Here is a 16452-nt window from a genome sequence, read left to right on the forward strand (position 1 = left end):
CCCTGTTTCTAACATTTTCTCTATGACAGATGTTAAGTTACTGGCCCGTAGTTTCCCGTTTTCCGTCTCCCTCCCCTTTTTGAATGAAGGAGTTACATTTGCCATTTTCCAACCGGGCCTTCCACGAATCTAGGGAATTTTGGAAAATTAAAACCAACACATCAACTATCTCACTAGCTGCTTCTTTTAAGACCCTAGGCTGAAGTCCATTTGGATGCGGGGATTTGTCAGCCCATAGCTCCAACAATTTGCTCAGTGCCACTTCCCTGGTGGTTCTAATTTTCTTGAGTTCCTCCCTCCCTCCCTTTTCCTGATTTACAGCTATGAAGCTACAGCTTCATCAAAGAATGATGAGTCTTGGTTACAAAACATTGGATTAATTGACATTGAGATATGTGTACATGTGATGACTCTTGAATGAAAATTATACTTTTTGATCAGCTTGGATCAGCTGGTGTTATTCTTGCTTCTGAAATATGCAAGTCAAGGCCCCACTCCTGTTCAGTGTTGGAGTCGAGATTATTGATTCCGTGCGGCACCAAGTTTGTGTAGCACTGGCAGAGATCGTGCCTGGCAGATGAGACATTATTGCCAGAAGAAGAGCGAGTGTTCCTGGTGAGCCTTAGTGACTACCACCAAAACAAAGAGACTAACTTGTAATTCCTTCCAGTGTCCACCATCGACAAGGTTCAAGTCAGGAGTGTGACGGAATACTCTCCACTTGCCCGGATGAGTGCAACTCCAACAACACTCAAGAAGCTCGACACCATCCAGGGAAAAGGATTTGCCAGGCCTTGAGTTTACAGATCGTGTTCGAGTACAGTTCTGCTGCTGCTGCTGATGGCCCACAGTGCCTCATGGATGCCCAGTTTTGAGTTGCTAGATCTGTTCAAAATCTATCCCATTTAGCACAGTGGTAGTTCCACTAACATGATGGAGGGTATCCTCAATGTGAAGGCAGGACTTCATCTCCACGAGGGCTGTGCAGTGGTCACTCCTACCGACACTGTCATGGGCAGATGCATCTGCGGCAGACAGGTTGGTGAGGACGAGGTCAAGTATGTTTTTCCCTCTTGTCGGTTCCCTCACCACCTGCTGCTGTAGGGACTGGGCCAGCTCGGCGCAGTGGTGGGTGTTACGGAGCCACTCCTGGTGATGGACATTGCAGTCCCCCACCCAGAGTACGTTCTGTAAGTTCTGCAGTTGGTAACTGCGAGTTCTTCCACAGTTTCCCGCAACCCTCCTCTCAGCCGTGATCCACACACTCACACTCAGACACACACACTGATTCCCTGCAGGTCTCCCGAAGCATTCGGATGTGGACAGCCGATTGAAGGAGAGACTCTAGCAGGGCGGGAATGAGTGTAACACATTTAGATCTCACAGCAACCTGTACTGGGGTGGGGGAAGAGTTGAGTACATATCTTCACGTTTGACGGAATGAGGAAGGTAAGTGGAAGAAAGCGTGTTCAGAAAGAGCGGCTCCCCAGCCTCGGGAAAGAAAGCAAAATAACACTTCGCCCCCACCCCTTTTGTGTGTGTGTGTGTGTGTGTGTGTCTGTGTGTGTTTCTTTTGGCTTTCTAATCTCTCCTCCAGCGCGGAAATCGCGCTGGCGTTATCTTAGCGTGAAAACTAGAATAAGGAGAGAGCGAGGTCTCGGACCAAAAAGCAGAAGCCCAGAATTGGGGGGTGGGGATGATTAAAGTGGGAGAAGCCTCCCTTTTCAACAGGAGGGGGTGCAGGAGGTTTGCTTTGTGAGGGATTTGAACCACAAATAAAACTGGGAGAGTGGGGGCGAGGGAAGATGTGAAAATTGTTTGCAAATTTCCGACCCAACAAGGAGAAAGCAACAAAAAAAAAAGCGGCAGAGGGCGAGTGAAAGAGGGAGGGAGGGAGAGAGGGAGGTAGAAAGGGGATTTTTTGTGTGTGCGGTTGTTTGAAGCTGGGGTGGGTTTTTTTTTTATATGAAACCTGCTGCAGCCTCTGTCGGTGTGGGTGAGGTTCCAGCAGCCGCTGTCTCAGTGGCGATGAGAGGAGAGAGAGAGAAAAAATCCGCTGCGCTTTTTGTTACAGGAGCTTCATTCTCACTCACACCGGGACCTTGTGTGCATCGTTCATTCATTGAAACAGCTCACAGACTTTTTTTTTTCTCCTCCCGGGGAAATAATGCAGACTTAAAAGAAAAAAAAATAATAATAATAATCAATGCTTTGCAAGTTTGCATTCGTTAAAAAAATAAATAAAAATTAAACCACATTTCCAAACGCCCCCCCCCCATTCTCACCACCAACCCCCCCTCTCCCACCCCCCCCCCTTCCTCCTCCCTCTCCCACCCCCCCCCCCTTCCTCCTCCTCCCTCCCTCCCTCTCTCTCTCTCTCTCCCTCCCACCCTCCCCAAAAAGCAATGTCAGTGTTGCTGCGTCCATTGTTTCCAGGCTTGGAAAAGGGCGCAGTTTAATTGAAACAAGAATTTTTTTTTTTCATTTTTAAAAAACCCCGTTTGGATTTTTTTGTGTGTCTGTGTGTGTGTGTTTGCTGGAAAGGGGGGGGGGGTGGGGGGGTCGGATACACGCAGGCGTACAACTCGTCTTCCGCCTTTCTCTTTTTTTGAGTTATTTTGGAAGAGGGAAGAGAGAGAGAGAGAGAGAAAAAAAGGCGATTGCAAAAAAAAAATCAGTTTTCATTTAATATTTGAAAAGCAACACGTTTTATATTTTGTTGTTGGGTGCACGTTTCAACCCCCCCCTCCCCTCCCCTCCCCTCTCTGTCTCTCTTTCTCTCTTTCTTTCTGAAGCAGAAGTTGTCTTGTTCATTTTTTCTCTCTCTCTTGTGTGTGTGTGTGTGTGTGTGTGTGTCTGTGTGGTGTGTGTGTGTGTGCGTGTGTGTGTGTCTTGTTTTGTCGCTGAATTAGGAATGGAGATGAAATACAAAGAGTGGATTTTGGAGACCATCGACTCTTTGCGTTCCCGCAAAGCCCGACCCGATGTGGAGCGGATCTGCCGGATGATTGAACGCAGGCACGGGCTCTCGCCGGCAGAGACCCAGCAGCAGCTGGATAAGCTGGTCAGGGCTGAGCTGGTGGTCAAAGTGGCTTACAAAGGCTCCAACAGCTACCGCAACGCGGCCAAGTGGTACAAGAACAAGCAGCGGAAGAAAGCTGCCGGCGCTGGCCCGGACTTGGAGGGAGGTGGGAATGGGATCCTCCAGGCGGTGGAGACTCTCTTGCTGCAGAGACAGAGCCAGAGCCAGAGCCCGAGCCAACAGCAAGAAGGAGAAGCCAGGCACTTGCTCCTCAGTAGTAGCAGCAGCAGCAGCAGCAGCAGCAGCCAGAGAAATGCCCAGCAAGAGAGAAGTGACCGCAGGGGAGTCAGCCTCCGGGAGATTGAAAAGTACATCAGCGGCTCCCAGCATCTGAGCAGGAAGCTGGGCAAAGCCAGGCTCCAGCTGGCCCTCAAACGGGAGGTACACCGGGGGAGGCTGGTGCAGACGGCGGCCGGTAACTGCTACCTGCTGCCGCCCGAGAGGAGGGACGATGCCAAACTGCTCGCAGCGGGAGCTGTGTCCGCCAGGGCTGTCCCCGGCCACAAGGTTGGTAGCAGCCGAGCCTTTATGTTACTTACCCTCCATGCCTGTGATTGCAATTGCTTTTCTACACCCACCCCCCCCCCCCAACCCCCAGTGCGTGCATGTGTTGTGTTATGTGGCGGGGTTGTGGGGATCTGTCTGGGTGGGAGTGGGGCGTGGGGGTGGGATCTGTGTGTGTTTGTGTGGGAGAGTTGGAGTTTGTGTGTTTGAGAGTGTGGGAGTGGGGATGTGAGTGTGTGTGTGTGTGTCTGATTGGGAATGTGTGTGTGGGAGTGAGGATCTGAGTGGGAATGTGTGTGTGTGGGAGTGAGGATCTGAGTGGGAATGTGTGTGTGGGAGTGAGGATCTGAGTGGGAATGTGTGTGTGTGGGAGTGAGGATCTGAGTGGGAATGTGGGAGTGAGGATCTGAGTGGGAATGTGTGTGGGAGTGAGGATCTGAGTGGGAATGTGTGTGTGTGGGGATCTGAGTGGGAATGTGTGTGTGTGGGAGTGAGGATCTGAGTGGGAATGTGGGAGTGAGGATCTGAGTGGGAATGTGTGTGTGTGGGGATCTGAGTGGGAATGTGTGTGTGTGGGGATCTGAGTGGGAATGTGTGTGTGTGGGGATCTGAGTGGGAATGTGGGAGTGAGGATCTGAGTGGGAATGTGTGTGTGTGGGAATGGGGATCTGAGTGGGAATGTGGGAGTGGGGATCTGAGTGGGAATATGGGAGTGGGGATCTGAGTGGGAATGTGTGTGTGTGGGAGTGAGGATCTGAGTGGGAATGTGTGTGGGAGTGGGGATCTGAGTGGGAATGTGGGAGTGAGGATCTGAGTGGGAATGTGTGTGTGGGAGTGAGGATCTGAGTGGGAATGTGGGAGTGAGGATCTGAGTGGGAATGTGTGTGTGTGGGAGTGGGGATCTGAGTGGGAATGTGGGAGTGGGGATCTGAGTGGGAATGTGGGAGTGGGGATCTGAGTGGGAATGTGGGAGTGGGAGTGAGGATCTGAGTGGGAATGTGTGTGTGTGGGAGTGGGGATCTGAGTGGGAATGTGGGAGTGGGAGTGAGGATCTGAGTGGGAATGTGTGTGTGTGGGAGTGGGGATCTGAGTGTGTGTGTCTGTCTGTGTGGGAGTGGGGATCTGAGTGGGAATGTGTGTGTATGTGTGTGTGTGTGGGGAGGGGCTGGGGTTAGTGCCTTCTCGTTCCTTGCCTTTGCATCATGACCCTTGTTCAGAGGCTGGTGCGAATGAGACGCTGGAAATGTTCACATTCTGCACACAACCAATTCATTTAAGATGCTCCATATATGTAAATATTCATTCGAAAGAATGGCTGTTTTTAAATGTGCATTTATATGGTTGTATTATATGCGAAGGGGCGAAGCAGGTAATTTTGTGGTGGCCGCCTGTGCCCAGGGTGTTTGGGTGCTGGGTAGGGGCTTTGTTCACCTTGTGTCAGCGCTACAGTGATCAGCCAAGATCCAGGGTCAGCCTTAGCATCCAAGACAAACTCCGTGATAAACAAGCAAAACTTTCTTTTTGGAGAAACAATAAAGAGGGCAAGGCTGGTTTTGCAATTCAAGGTCGGCAGCTTAAAGACAAGGACAGCAGCACTTTGCAAATCGTGTTCAAAGTCAGAAGGTGTCACCCTTAACCCTGTAAATGAGGTTTTAAACCTCGCACTCACAATTTGCTGCCTGCTTGACTTTGGACTACAAGTTCCAGAATTCTCCCTTGGTGCAGATATTGAGGGAATATTGAGGTCCAAATTGCATTAAATTGGATGTTAGATTTTCCCCTTTTTGCCTAATAAAGTGTGCATTTTATTTAGTTTTTTTAAAAAAAACACCTTATGGGAATGCTTTAAGTTCTTGTGGTTATTTGCAGCCAAACGTCACACAAAAACACAATAAAAAGACGGTTGCAGCCTTTGTAATTGCCGGGGGCTCACCTCGAAGCGGGGCAGGCTGGGAGTTGTAGTCTTTTCCCCGGCCTTTAACATTGGGTCAAAGGGAGAGCAGGACTACAGCTCCCAGAGTGCAGCGCGTCGCCCAGGTGCCCTTGATTGACAGCTTGCTGAGAGAGGAGAGAGGGAGAAGCTATGGGACTGAGACAAGGTAGGTGTCAGGGCATCTGACAGGCTAGAGAGGCATTGTTTTTATTGCAATTGCATCTATTTCTTTAAACACAGTCGCTAATGATGGGTTGCAGTTATAAGCCAAAGTTGTTTATATCCTTTTTTGAAAAAAACAATAATTGACTAAACATACCAGCATTGCATGCAATACTGATATTCTTGTATTTTGCATAGTGTGAGAGATCTCTCCATCTAAAATAAGATCTGGGAATGGGGATCCTTCTTGTTTTCATTTTTTTGCTGCATTTTTGTGTTATGGACACTCCTGGCCTGGGTTTGCAGCATTTACTGCAGTCTTTCTCATTTCTCTCTCTCTCTCTGCTTTCCTTTCCTGCTTTATTGTGGCAGTTGTGACTATTTTGAGTTACCTTTTATTTATGCCTCTGTGGATTTTTTTGCTTGAGATTGTGCTGAAGCTGCTGTGAGAGTCACGTTTTGAATGCACGATTTGTTATTGCTATAAGCTGCCAGGAATAATAGGGTGCACTGATTAAATTAAGTCTCAGTCCTCTAGTGTGCTGCTGATTGTGTTATTAATCTGTGCCCCATAGACTGAAGCTTTCTTGTGCTGAGGTGTGTATGGCCTTTGTATTTTTCTAAAATGGTTTGTATCCCTCTTGTGAATAGTTTAATATGTGCTGGGGATAAAATGTAGGCAGACTTGTTGCCATGGATGTGGAATACCAACACGTCCATGGCCATGTCTGACAAAAATAGGCAGAGTTGAGATAGGAAATAGATATAGTTTAACATTTCCAGACTGTAGGAGTTGTCTGCACCTGATTTATGTTTTAAAATGGTGTTTTTGCCCCAACCTTGTTTTTGCTCTTTATTAAATAGCTTTGTCCTGCTGGTTTATGGTTGCACAGCCCTTCGTTTTGTGTCAAATCATTAATCTTAAACCATAAAACCTTAATGCATAGCCCTTAATTGGAGCCAGACCATCGAAGGGTGATGCTAGGAAGCACTTCTTCACACAAAAGGTATAGCAGAAATCTGGAAGTCTATCCCCTGCAAAGCTATTGAAGCCAGGAATCAATCAAACATTTCAAAACTGAGATTGATAGATTTTTGTTAGGCAGGGTTAGTTAAGGATTGCGGAACCAAGACGGGTAGATGGAGTTCAAGTACAGATCTGCTATGCTTGAACGGAATGGCAGGGCAGACTTGAAGGGCTGAACGGCCTCCTCCTTTTCCTGATGTTGACCAGGCAGCGAGTGTTAGCATGTGATTTGATTGTGAGAGATATAATCGGAGCCCAAATTCCATCTTTGCCAGTTATCCTGCCATAGCATTTCTCGAGGGCAGTTTGGGAGGGACAATAAATGCTGGCCTTGGCAGCAATGTCTACATCCCATGAACGAATATATATATATATATATAAAAAACTTTAAAACTAAGATCACTGGCAATCAGTTTGAAGAGGAAGCGCTGGCTGAAATTCTCTAACAACAACAGCAACTTGTATTCATTTAGCACTTTGCAAATAGTAAAACGCCCCAAGAGAGTTCATGGGAGCATTATTAAATAATTTTGACATAAGTCACATGAGGAGATATTAGGTCAGATGTCTAAAAGCTTGGTCAAAAAGGTAGGTTTTAAGGAGTGTCTTAAAGGAGGAAAGGAGGTGGAGAGGCTTAGGGAGGGAATTCCGGAACTTGGGGCCTAGGCCACTGAAGGCACAGCCAACAATGGTGGGTTGATTAAAATCTAGATGCACAAGAAGCCAGAATTGGAGGAGCACAGAGATCTCGGAAAGTTATGAGACTGGAGGAGATAGGGATAGGGGCTGGGGTTGGGGGTGGGGGGAGAAATTCATAGAGGGACTTGAAAACAGGGATGAGAATTTTGAAGTTGATGCATTGCTTGCCTAGGAGCCAGTGTAGATCAGCGGGCACAGCGGGTGATAGGGGAAAGGTTCTCGCTGCAAGTGAAGATATCGGCAGCGCCCTGTTGGATGACCTCAAGTTCCCAGAGGATAGAACGTGGGAGACCAGACAGGGCATCATTGGCCTTGTCAAGTTTAGAAGTAACAAAGATTTAGATGAGGGTTTCAGAAGTCGAGTGATGTTGCGGAGGTGGAATTAAGCAGTCTTCGCGATTAGTGAAGTCAGAAGCTGCACTCGGGATCAAGTGTGACAACAAGGTTGTGAGCAACCTAGTTCAGCCTCGAACAGTTGCCATGGAGAGGGGGTGGAGTCGGTATCTCGGGAATGGAATTTGGAGTTGGGGGATCAAAAAAAACAACAACTTCAGTCTTCCCAATATTTAATTGGCAAACGTTTTTGCTAATCCAGTGCTGGGTGTTGGATAAACAATCTGGTACTTTAGCAACAGTGGAGGAGCCGAGAGAGAGGTGGTGGTGAGGCGGAGCTGGGTGTTGTCGGCGTACGTGTGAAGGCTAACGTTGTGCTTTCGGATGATGTCGCCGAGGGGCAGCTTGTGGATGTTGAGGAGTGATCTTTGGGGCACACCAGAAACAGTGGCATTGGAGTGGGAAAACCAAATCATTGCAGGTGGATTCTCTGGCTACAACTGGATAGGTGAGAATAGCACCGGCCGAGTGCAATACCACCTGGCTGGCTGACAAGCGGAGAGGAGTGCTGGAGGAGGATGGTGTGGGGAACCATGTCAAAGGCCGCAGACAGTTCTAGAAGGATGAGGAGGGAAAGTTTACCCTTTCCAGTCACGTCGGATGTCATTTGTGTATTTGATAAGTGGTTTTGGTGCTCGAGCAGGGTGGAAACTTGGGAAAAACGGGCACGGATTTGGGAGGTGACAGCACGTTCAAGGATTTTGGAGAGGCAAGGGAAGTTGGAGACAGAATGGTAGTTGGAATGGACGGTGAGGTCAAGGATTGATGTTTTTGAGAAGAGTGGCGATGAATGCAGATTTAAAGATCAGAGAGACGGCGCCTGAATAGAGAAAACCGTTAACAATATTGGCTAACAATGGGGGGTGGGGGGGAGGGGGGCCAGAAGGTGAAGTCAGGTGATCAGCAGTTTAGTGGGAATAAGGCCGAGGGAACAGGAGGCGGGTCTCTTGCACAAGACGACCTCTGAGTGGAGACAGGAGAGAAACTGGAGAAAGATGCGAGTTCAGGGCTAGGGCATGGGCCCAGCTTTAGAGGAAATTTGGCCTAGTGGGTTAGTAGAAGAGAGAGAAGCAGCAGAGGCAACTGAATGGCTGTTCTCGACCTTGGTGACAAGGAGAAGCAGAGGGATTTTTAGACTTGAAAACACCAAAGCTTCAACTGTACCATTGCTTGTTGCAACGTTAAAGAAGCTGTTGTATAATCCATAGCAATCAATCTTTAGCAATTAGTGTGAAGCAGACTCAGACATGATGTGAGGTAACTCCCAGTGTTGGAGAGAATTGAGCAACAATCATCCTCAGATGACACCCTTCTCCCACCAGATTAGACATATGTGTTGCATGTCATAACTCAAGTTATTTATGTCTGTATCTTAATGTTTTTCTCTCATCCCTCCTTGTGGTGTCTAGAGAACTGTAGAAATCCATTAACTTACCAGTGTAAGACATTGTAATTGTATTTGAACTGATCATGGTGGTTCCTCAAGTGTTGGGCAGGCAGTGCCTGTTGGACGAAAGAGCCGGGTAACAACTTTACCTTCCCTTGCCAACATCGCAGTGCAGAATGTTACAACACAGAAGAGGTTATTTATTCTGAAGTGGCACTTTTTTTCTCTCTCTACCTAAACCATCTTGGGCATCCAATTCCAGTTACCTGCTTGCTACCCAACCAGCCTCGGGTAAAACAATTTTCTTTGGTAACAATCCCAGAGAACGTGCTGTCGATTGGTTTTAGCTCCACCTATAAAAGTGTGCACGATGCTGCGAGCTCTGGCCTAGTTCAGGCCTTGTACACGTGCATTGTGACTGCCTTGATTTTGTGTTCTCTGCCTTCGTACAACCAACATCTGCAGTATTATTTTGCTTTTGTGCATATGCCGACTTTTTTTTCTGTACCTGAACTGGTCCATGCTGAGAAATTTAATAATCTCACCTTCTTCCTAGCTGCCTAAATTTTGCTGAATTTAAGAACCATATGGATGAGACACTGGAGGAGTGGTGCAGTCGTTACACATCTCTCTATCAGATAACCCTCAACCATTTAACATCAAACACATTTTATAATTGAGGGGGGTCTCAGGTCCCTTCTCTTTCCTTCACAACCCGAAACCCAAGCTACAGCCTGTAGGCCTCAAATCCAGTTACAGCGGCACCTCAAAAGTGCATTCTTGCTTCGTGTTTAATAGTTGTCCTCAACCAGGGCTTTAACGCTGCCTGAACCTGTCCCCGAGGCAACATTAAGATGTAGCTTTCGCATGAAGAATAATCGGCCTGAGTAAACCTCCTGGTGGCCTACTCCTGCTCCTAATTCATGTGTTCGTAGTGAGCTTTCCTTTTTTAAAGGAGGAAAGCCGGAATGGAAATATTGTAAGAACATAAAGTAAGAAATTGGAGCAGGAGTAGACCATTTGGCCCCTCGAGCTTGCTGCTCCATCACTCAACTCCACTTTTCTGTCTGCCTGCACCCTACCCCACCCCCACTGTAATCCTTAACTCCCTTGTAAATTAAAAAGCTGTCTAGCTTGACCTTGAATATATTCACTGATCACTGCCTCCACTGCTCTCAGGGAAAGAGGATGGATTCCACAGATTAATGATCCTTCGACAGAAGTAATTCCTCCTCATCTCAGTCTTTGAATGGGAAGCCCCTTATTCTGAAACTGTCCCGTGATTGGGAAACATAGACATATCGTATCATGGTGGGTTGCTCCAGTGCATCTTGTGCCGATGCGCATTCCGTTGGTGGTAGGAGGAGGAGGGAATGTTGAAGGTGGTGGATAGGGTGCCTTTGCCTTTTTGTATTGTTTGTTCACGGGATGGAGACATCACTGGCTAGGTCAGCATTTATTGCCCGCCCCTAATTGCCCCAGAGAACTGAGTGGCATTTGAGAGTCAACCCCACTGAGTCACATTAATAAACCAGTTGGGTTCTTAAGGCAATCCTCATTAGACTTTTAATTCCATATTTTTTATTGAAATAAAATTCCACCATCTGCCATAGTGGGATTGGAACCTGCGTCCCAAGAGCATTACCCTGGATCTCTGGATTACTAGCCTGGAGACCATACCACAAGGCTACTGGCAGCTTCTTGAGTGTTGTGGGAGCTGCATTCATGCAGGCAGGTGGAGAGTATTCCATCGCACTCCCGATCTGTGCCTTGTAGATGGTGGACAGGGGGACAGGGACCTCTCCTGAGGCGTTGACATTCTTCCTGAAGTGTGCTGTCAGAATGAAGCGATCCTCCAGCTGGGTGGTAACCAGTGCTTTGTGAAGCAGAGCCAGATTAATGCTCCAGTTGCTGCATAAGTACTGACAGAAAAGATCCAGTCTGTTCATCCTTTCCTGATGGGTGTAACCTCACTTTTGGCACCGTGCTTGTAAAATCCTTCCCATTGATCCAGCAATTTATCACGCTTCTCGGAATCACCCCAAGGTGCTCCACAGACAGTAAAACGGCAGCAACTGCAGTTGTGTAGGCGTACGCAGTAGCCATTTCATGCATAGGAGGATCCTCCCTCTCTCTCCCACCCTCCCCCTCTCCCCCCTCTTTCTCCCACCCTCCCCCTCTCTTTCTCCCACCCTCCCCCCCTCTTTCTCCCACCCTCCCCCCCTCTCTCTCTCCCACCTCCCCCCTTCTCTCTCCCACCTCCCCCCCTCTCTCTCCCACCTCCCTCCCTCTCTCTCCCACCTCCCCCCCTCTCTCTCCCACCTCCCCCCCTCTCTCTCTCCCACCTCCCCCCTTCTCTCTCCCACCTCCCTCCCTCTCTCTCCCACCTCCCCCCCTCTCTCTCCCACCTCCCTCTCTCTCTCTCCCACCTCCCCCTCTCCTCTCTCTCTCTCCCACCTCCCCCTCTCCTCTCTCTCTCTCCCACCTCCCCCTCTCCTCTCTCTCTCTCCCACCTCCCCCTCTCCTCTCTCTCTCTCCCACCTCCCCCCCTCTCTCTCCCACCTCCCTCTCTCTCTCTCCCACCTCCCCCTCTCCTCTCTCTCTCTCCCACCTCCCCCTCTCCTCTCTCTCTCTCCCACCTCCCCCTCTCCTCTCTCTCTCTCCCACCTCCCCCTCTCCTCTCTCTCTCTCCCACCTCCCCCCCTCTCTCTCCCACCTCCCTCTCTCTCTCTCCCACCTCCCCCCCTCTCTCTCTCCCACCTCCCCCCCTCTCTCTCTCCCACCTCCCCCCCCTCTCTCTCCCACCTCCCTCCCTCTCTCTCTCTCCCACCTCCCCCCCCTCTCTCTCTCCCACCTCCCCCCCCTCTCTCTCTCCCACCTCCCCCCCTCTCTCTCTCCCACCCTCCCCCTCTCTCTCTCCCACCTCCCTCCCTCTCTCTCTCCCACCTCCCCCCCCTCTCTCTCTCCCACCTCCCCCTCTCTCTCTCTCTCCCACCTCCCCCTCTCTCTCTCCCACCTCCCCCTCTCTCTCTCTCCCACCTCCCCCTCCTCTCTCTCTCCCACCTCCCCCCCCCTCTCTCTCCCACCTCCCCCCCCTCTCTCTCCCACCTCCCCCCCTCTCTCTCCCACCTCCCCCCCCTCTCTCTCTCCCACCTCCCCCCCTCTCTCTCTCCCACCTCCCCCCCTCTCTCTCTCCCACCTCCCCCCCTCTCTCTCCCACCTCCCCCCCTCTCTCTCTCTCCCACCTCCCCCCCCTCTCTCTCTCCCACCTCCCCCCTCTCTCTCTCCCACCTCCCCCTCTCTCTCTCTCCCACCTCCCCCCTCTCTCTCCCACCTCCCCCCCTCTCTCTCCCACCTCCCCCCCTCTCTCTCTCTCCCACCTCCCCCCCCTCTCTCTCTCCCACCTCCCTCCCCTCTCTCTCCCACCTCCCTCTCTCTCTCTCCCACCTCCCTCTCTCTCCCACCTCCCCCCCTCTCTCTCCCACCTCCCTCCCCTCTCTCTCCCACCTCCCTCCCTCTCTCTCCCACCTCCCTCCCTCTCTCTCCCACCTCCCCCCTCTCTCTCTCTCCCACCCCCCTCTCTCTCCCACCCACTCCCCTCTCTCTCCCACCTCCCTCCCCTCTCTCTCCCACCTCCCCCCCTCTCTCTCCCACCTCCCTCCCCTCTCTCTCCCACCTCCCCCTCTCTCTCTCCCCCCCCCCTCTCTCTCTCCCACCTCCCCCCTCTCTCTCTCCCACCTCCCCCCCTCTCTCTCTCCCACCTCCCCCCCCCTCTCTCTCTCCCACCTCCCCCCCTCTCTCTCTCTCCCACCTCCCCCCCCTCTCTCTCTCCCACCTCCCCCCTCTCTCTCTCTCCCACCTCCCCCTCTCTCTCTCCCACCTCCCCCTCTCCTCTCTCTCTCTCCCCCCCCCACACCCTTTCCTAATCTGACAAAAGAGGCACTTATTTCTGTTCCCTGATTGGGTTCCAGTTAATGCAAGTTACTGTGCCATGGTGAATTGATAAGGCAGGACTCCTATGCATATGTTATCCGGAAAAGTAGTCAGTGTCCAAACTAACAGAACAGTTCCTCTTAATCCCCACAATGGGCCCATGAATGTTAACATGTTTGTTTTTTTTTTTGTCCTTGTACCAGGTCTGCAGCCTGTGCTGCATCTTAGCTGCTTCTGGTCCTGCAGTAGCTGGAGTGCCGCAAACAGCAATGCTCTTGCACTATTCCTGTAATTAAGCTGCGCTTGGATAATTGCTGCTGCATACGCGTAGGAAGTTTCAAAAATCAGAGCCGTGCTTACAATAGCTGATTGAGGGAAGGCAGCAGAGAAAGGCATGGAGCAGTTTTTCAGATCCAATATCGCTGATGCTTGGTTGCAAAATGCCTTTACTGCGCTGGGCTGTGTGATTGTGCTCAGCTGAAACCCCCCCCCCGGCCAAAAAAAAACTGGGTTTGCTTGCTGTTTAGGTCAGGCCAGGGTTTTACAGCATTCAAATCAACCTGGGTAAATGGAATCGAGACGCAGATCAGCCATTATCTGATCCATTGATTGAACAGGGTCATTGGGGCCAAGGGGTCAACCCCTGTTCCCTAGGTGAAGTTGCTTAAATCAGCCGAGAGAAAATTCATTCCAGTGATCCGGGCTGTATTTGGACCGATGGTTCAGTTGTTTTGGGTGGGGGGGGGCGTCACCTGCAACTTAGCTGCGCAGTCCACAGGGTTCCAGGCACGACTGGGAATCTGGTGGTGAACTAATGAAGGTGGCTCAGTTGGCAGTGCTCTCACCTGTGAGTCACAAGGGTCATGTGTCCAGGCCCCAATCCAGGGCTCGGGGACCAGCTTGGGATTTTTGTGCTCCGGTACAGTCCCCAGGCAATGCTGCATTGTCAGAGCTATTGTCTTTTGGGTGAGATGTTAAACCGAGGCCCTGTCAGCCCCCTTAGGTGGACGTTGGGGATTTGGTTCCGTTGTGATATCATCGCCAGACTAGTAACCCAAAGGCCCCAGGGTAATGCTATGGGGGCCTGGGGTCGAATGCCACCACAGCAGACGGCGACAGTTGAATTCAGTAAAAAAAAAAATCTGGAATTACACCATTGTTGATTGTCATAAAAAAACCATCTGGTTCACTAATGTCCTTTAGGGAAGGACATCTGCCATCCTTACCTGGTCTGGCCTACTTGTGACCCCAGACCCACAGCAATGTGGCCAACTCTTAAGTACCCTTTGCAATGGCCACTACAGGGCAATTAGGGATGGCCAAGCATCCCATGAATGAATAAAAAAAACATAAAAGATGCCACGGAGCCATTTCCTGCCTAATATCAGTCCCTCAGTCAACACCACTATGCTGTGTGCAAATTGGCTCCATTTCCTACGTGACAACAGTGACTGCACTTTGGCTGTAAAGTGCCATGGAATGCTTGGATTTGCGCTATATAAATGCAAGTTTTTAAAAAAAATCCGTCTTGGCGGTGGTGGTTTCCAGCCAGAGTCAGAGTTGTTGTGTGAGATTAGTCGGTGAAGGCTCCTGTCCCTGGTTGTGCTCCAGCGAACGCTGCTGACAGCCACGTGTTTGTAGACACCCCATAGACAGGATGGGCTTGGCTGTGACGCCCCCCCCCGATGCTTATTGTCCAGAGTATCATCCAAAACATCACTGTAGAGGGCTGGTTACAGGCGGAGGAGACCTGGCACTTGCAGAGGGGGTACCCCTTCAGGAGTCATTGCCTTGAAGAGAGGCAAGAATGTGTGACCAATCCGACCAAGTCAAGCACTGAAATAAAACACTACAAACGCCCAGCCGGTTCAGTCAGCGCCTGAATCTTTAAGGCACCTTACCTGAGACGTTCTTTCCCCCCTTTCCAATGTTGACTTAGCTGCGTGTTTCCAGCCTTTTCACTCTTTCTTCGGTTCACCCGAATCCTGGTGGGTATTTTTTAAAAAAAAAATATCTGTAACCAGGGTTGCAAAGCGAAGCTGTTTGACTTTGCCCTTGGACTGCGTGTTTACCTTGCCGTTCTCCAAATGAGGTCCCCAGACTCTAGCAGGTTTGAGAGGGGAGCCCAGCGATACTGTTGGGGAAGTGATATTTCCATGTTTGCTGACTTACTGATATATGACTTTGTTTCTGTTTTGTAGGAAGGCAAACACAGCTCCCCGTGCTCGTGTTCCTGCCTTCTGATGTTTTTCTCTGGAAGTTAGGGCAAGGCTCTGTTGACATTTGCGGGCAGGGCACCTACACAAGAGTTTACAAGAAGCTGCCAGACTTGGAATAAGCCAACTAGCAGCTTTTGCTAGAACCAGGACTGGAAGCATATATTTTAAATCGTAGTTTGAAATCTTTCCGAAACCTATTTTTGAATGCCCAGCCTAAAGGGGATGGAGAAACGATATTCTCATATCCGCATGGCGCTGGGCGTCATATAAGCTTCTCACCTTTTCAAACCTACCCCGGGCCGCCGGCAGAATTTTCCCAGTCCCGGGGAAGCAGGCTAGGGGGCGGGGGCTGGAAAAATAGGCCGGGGTGGGGGGGGTCGTTGGGGCGGATAGGGAGGCTGCCACCTTGAAGGAGTCTGCCTCCCGTGTGGTCGTCAGAGGTGGGGGGGATCATTGGAGTCACAGGCTCCATACCCCAAAGACGGGGGCTGCGCCCAGGCTGGAGAGTCTCCCCTCCCTGTGGGCCAGAACGAGCCATTTGGAGGAAGTTTCCTCTGCTCGGCGGGGTCTGCCTGTGTGCCCCCCCACACCCCACCCCCCCGACTTTTTATTTTATACTTTGCCCTCGTGGGTGCCTCCATTTTGAGGTGCCCTCACGTTCTCCGAGCTGCTTCAGAAGCGCGCCTCCACCCCCCCCCTCTGGAGAGGTTTCAGAGCTTCCGGACCTCTGACTGAGACCGCGGCATCATTGGTCGGTGAGCTTGGAGGGAGCCAATTAGGAGGCTGCCTCCTGGAATGTTGCTGAACTGGTCCAACTGCAGACAGGTCTGGGCTCGGTCCCCCATTTAGTCCCATCATTGGGGTGTCAAAGCCCACAGGAAATCCCTGCCCTGTGTTTCCCTCATCCATTCACCCTGTCTCGCTGAAACATGACATGGTTCTGAGGGGTCGACACAGAGAGGCTGTTTCCCCTGGCTGGGGAGTCAGGAAGATGGGGTCACAGTCTCAGAGTAAGGGACCGATCATTAAGGACTGAGAGGAGGAGAAATTTCTTCACTCAATTCTCTACCCCAGTGGGTTGTGGATGCTACGTCACTGAATACGTTTAAGGTG

At 50.6% G+C, this 16452-nt stretch overlaps 1 protein-coding gene across 2 annotated transcripts in view; it reads left to right on the plus strand.

The window, feature by feature from the left end:
- The first annotated feature begins 2850 nt into the window (after positions 1 to 2850).
- Positions 2851 to 16452, plus strand: part of samd13 (sterile alpha motif domain containing 13) — a 99631-nt gene continuing 86029 nt past the window's right edge. For both annotated transcript variants that reach the window (XM_041208642.1, XM_041208643.1), the window contains exon 1: positions 2851 to 3589. In XM_041208642.1, coding sequence (XP_041064576.1) covers positions 2915 to 3589 — 675 coding nt within the window. In that variant the 5' untranslated portion in view covers positions 2851 to 2914. The remainder of the gene's footprint in view (positions 3590 to 16452) is intronic.

This window comes from Carcharodon carcharias, chromosome 16 (genome assembly GCF_017639515.1).
Source record: "Carcharodon carcharias isolate sCarCar2 chromosome 16, sCarCar2.pri, whole genome shotgun sequence".
Classification (NCBI taxonomy): domain Eukaryota; kingdom Metazoa; phylum Chordata; class Chondrichthyes; order Lamniformes; family Lamnidae; genus Carcharodon; species Carcharodon carcharias.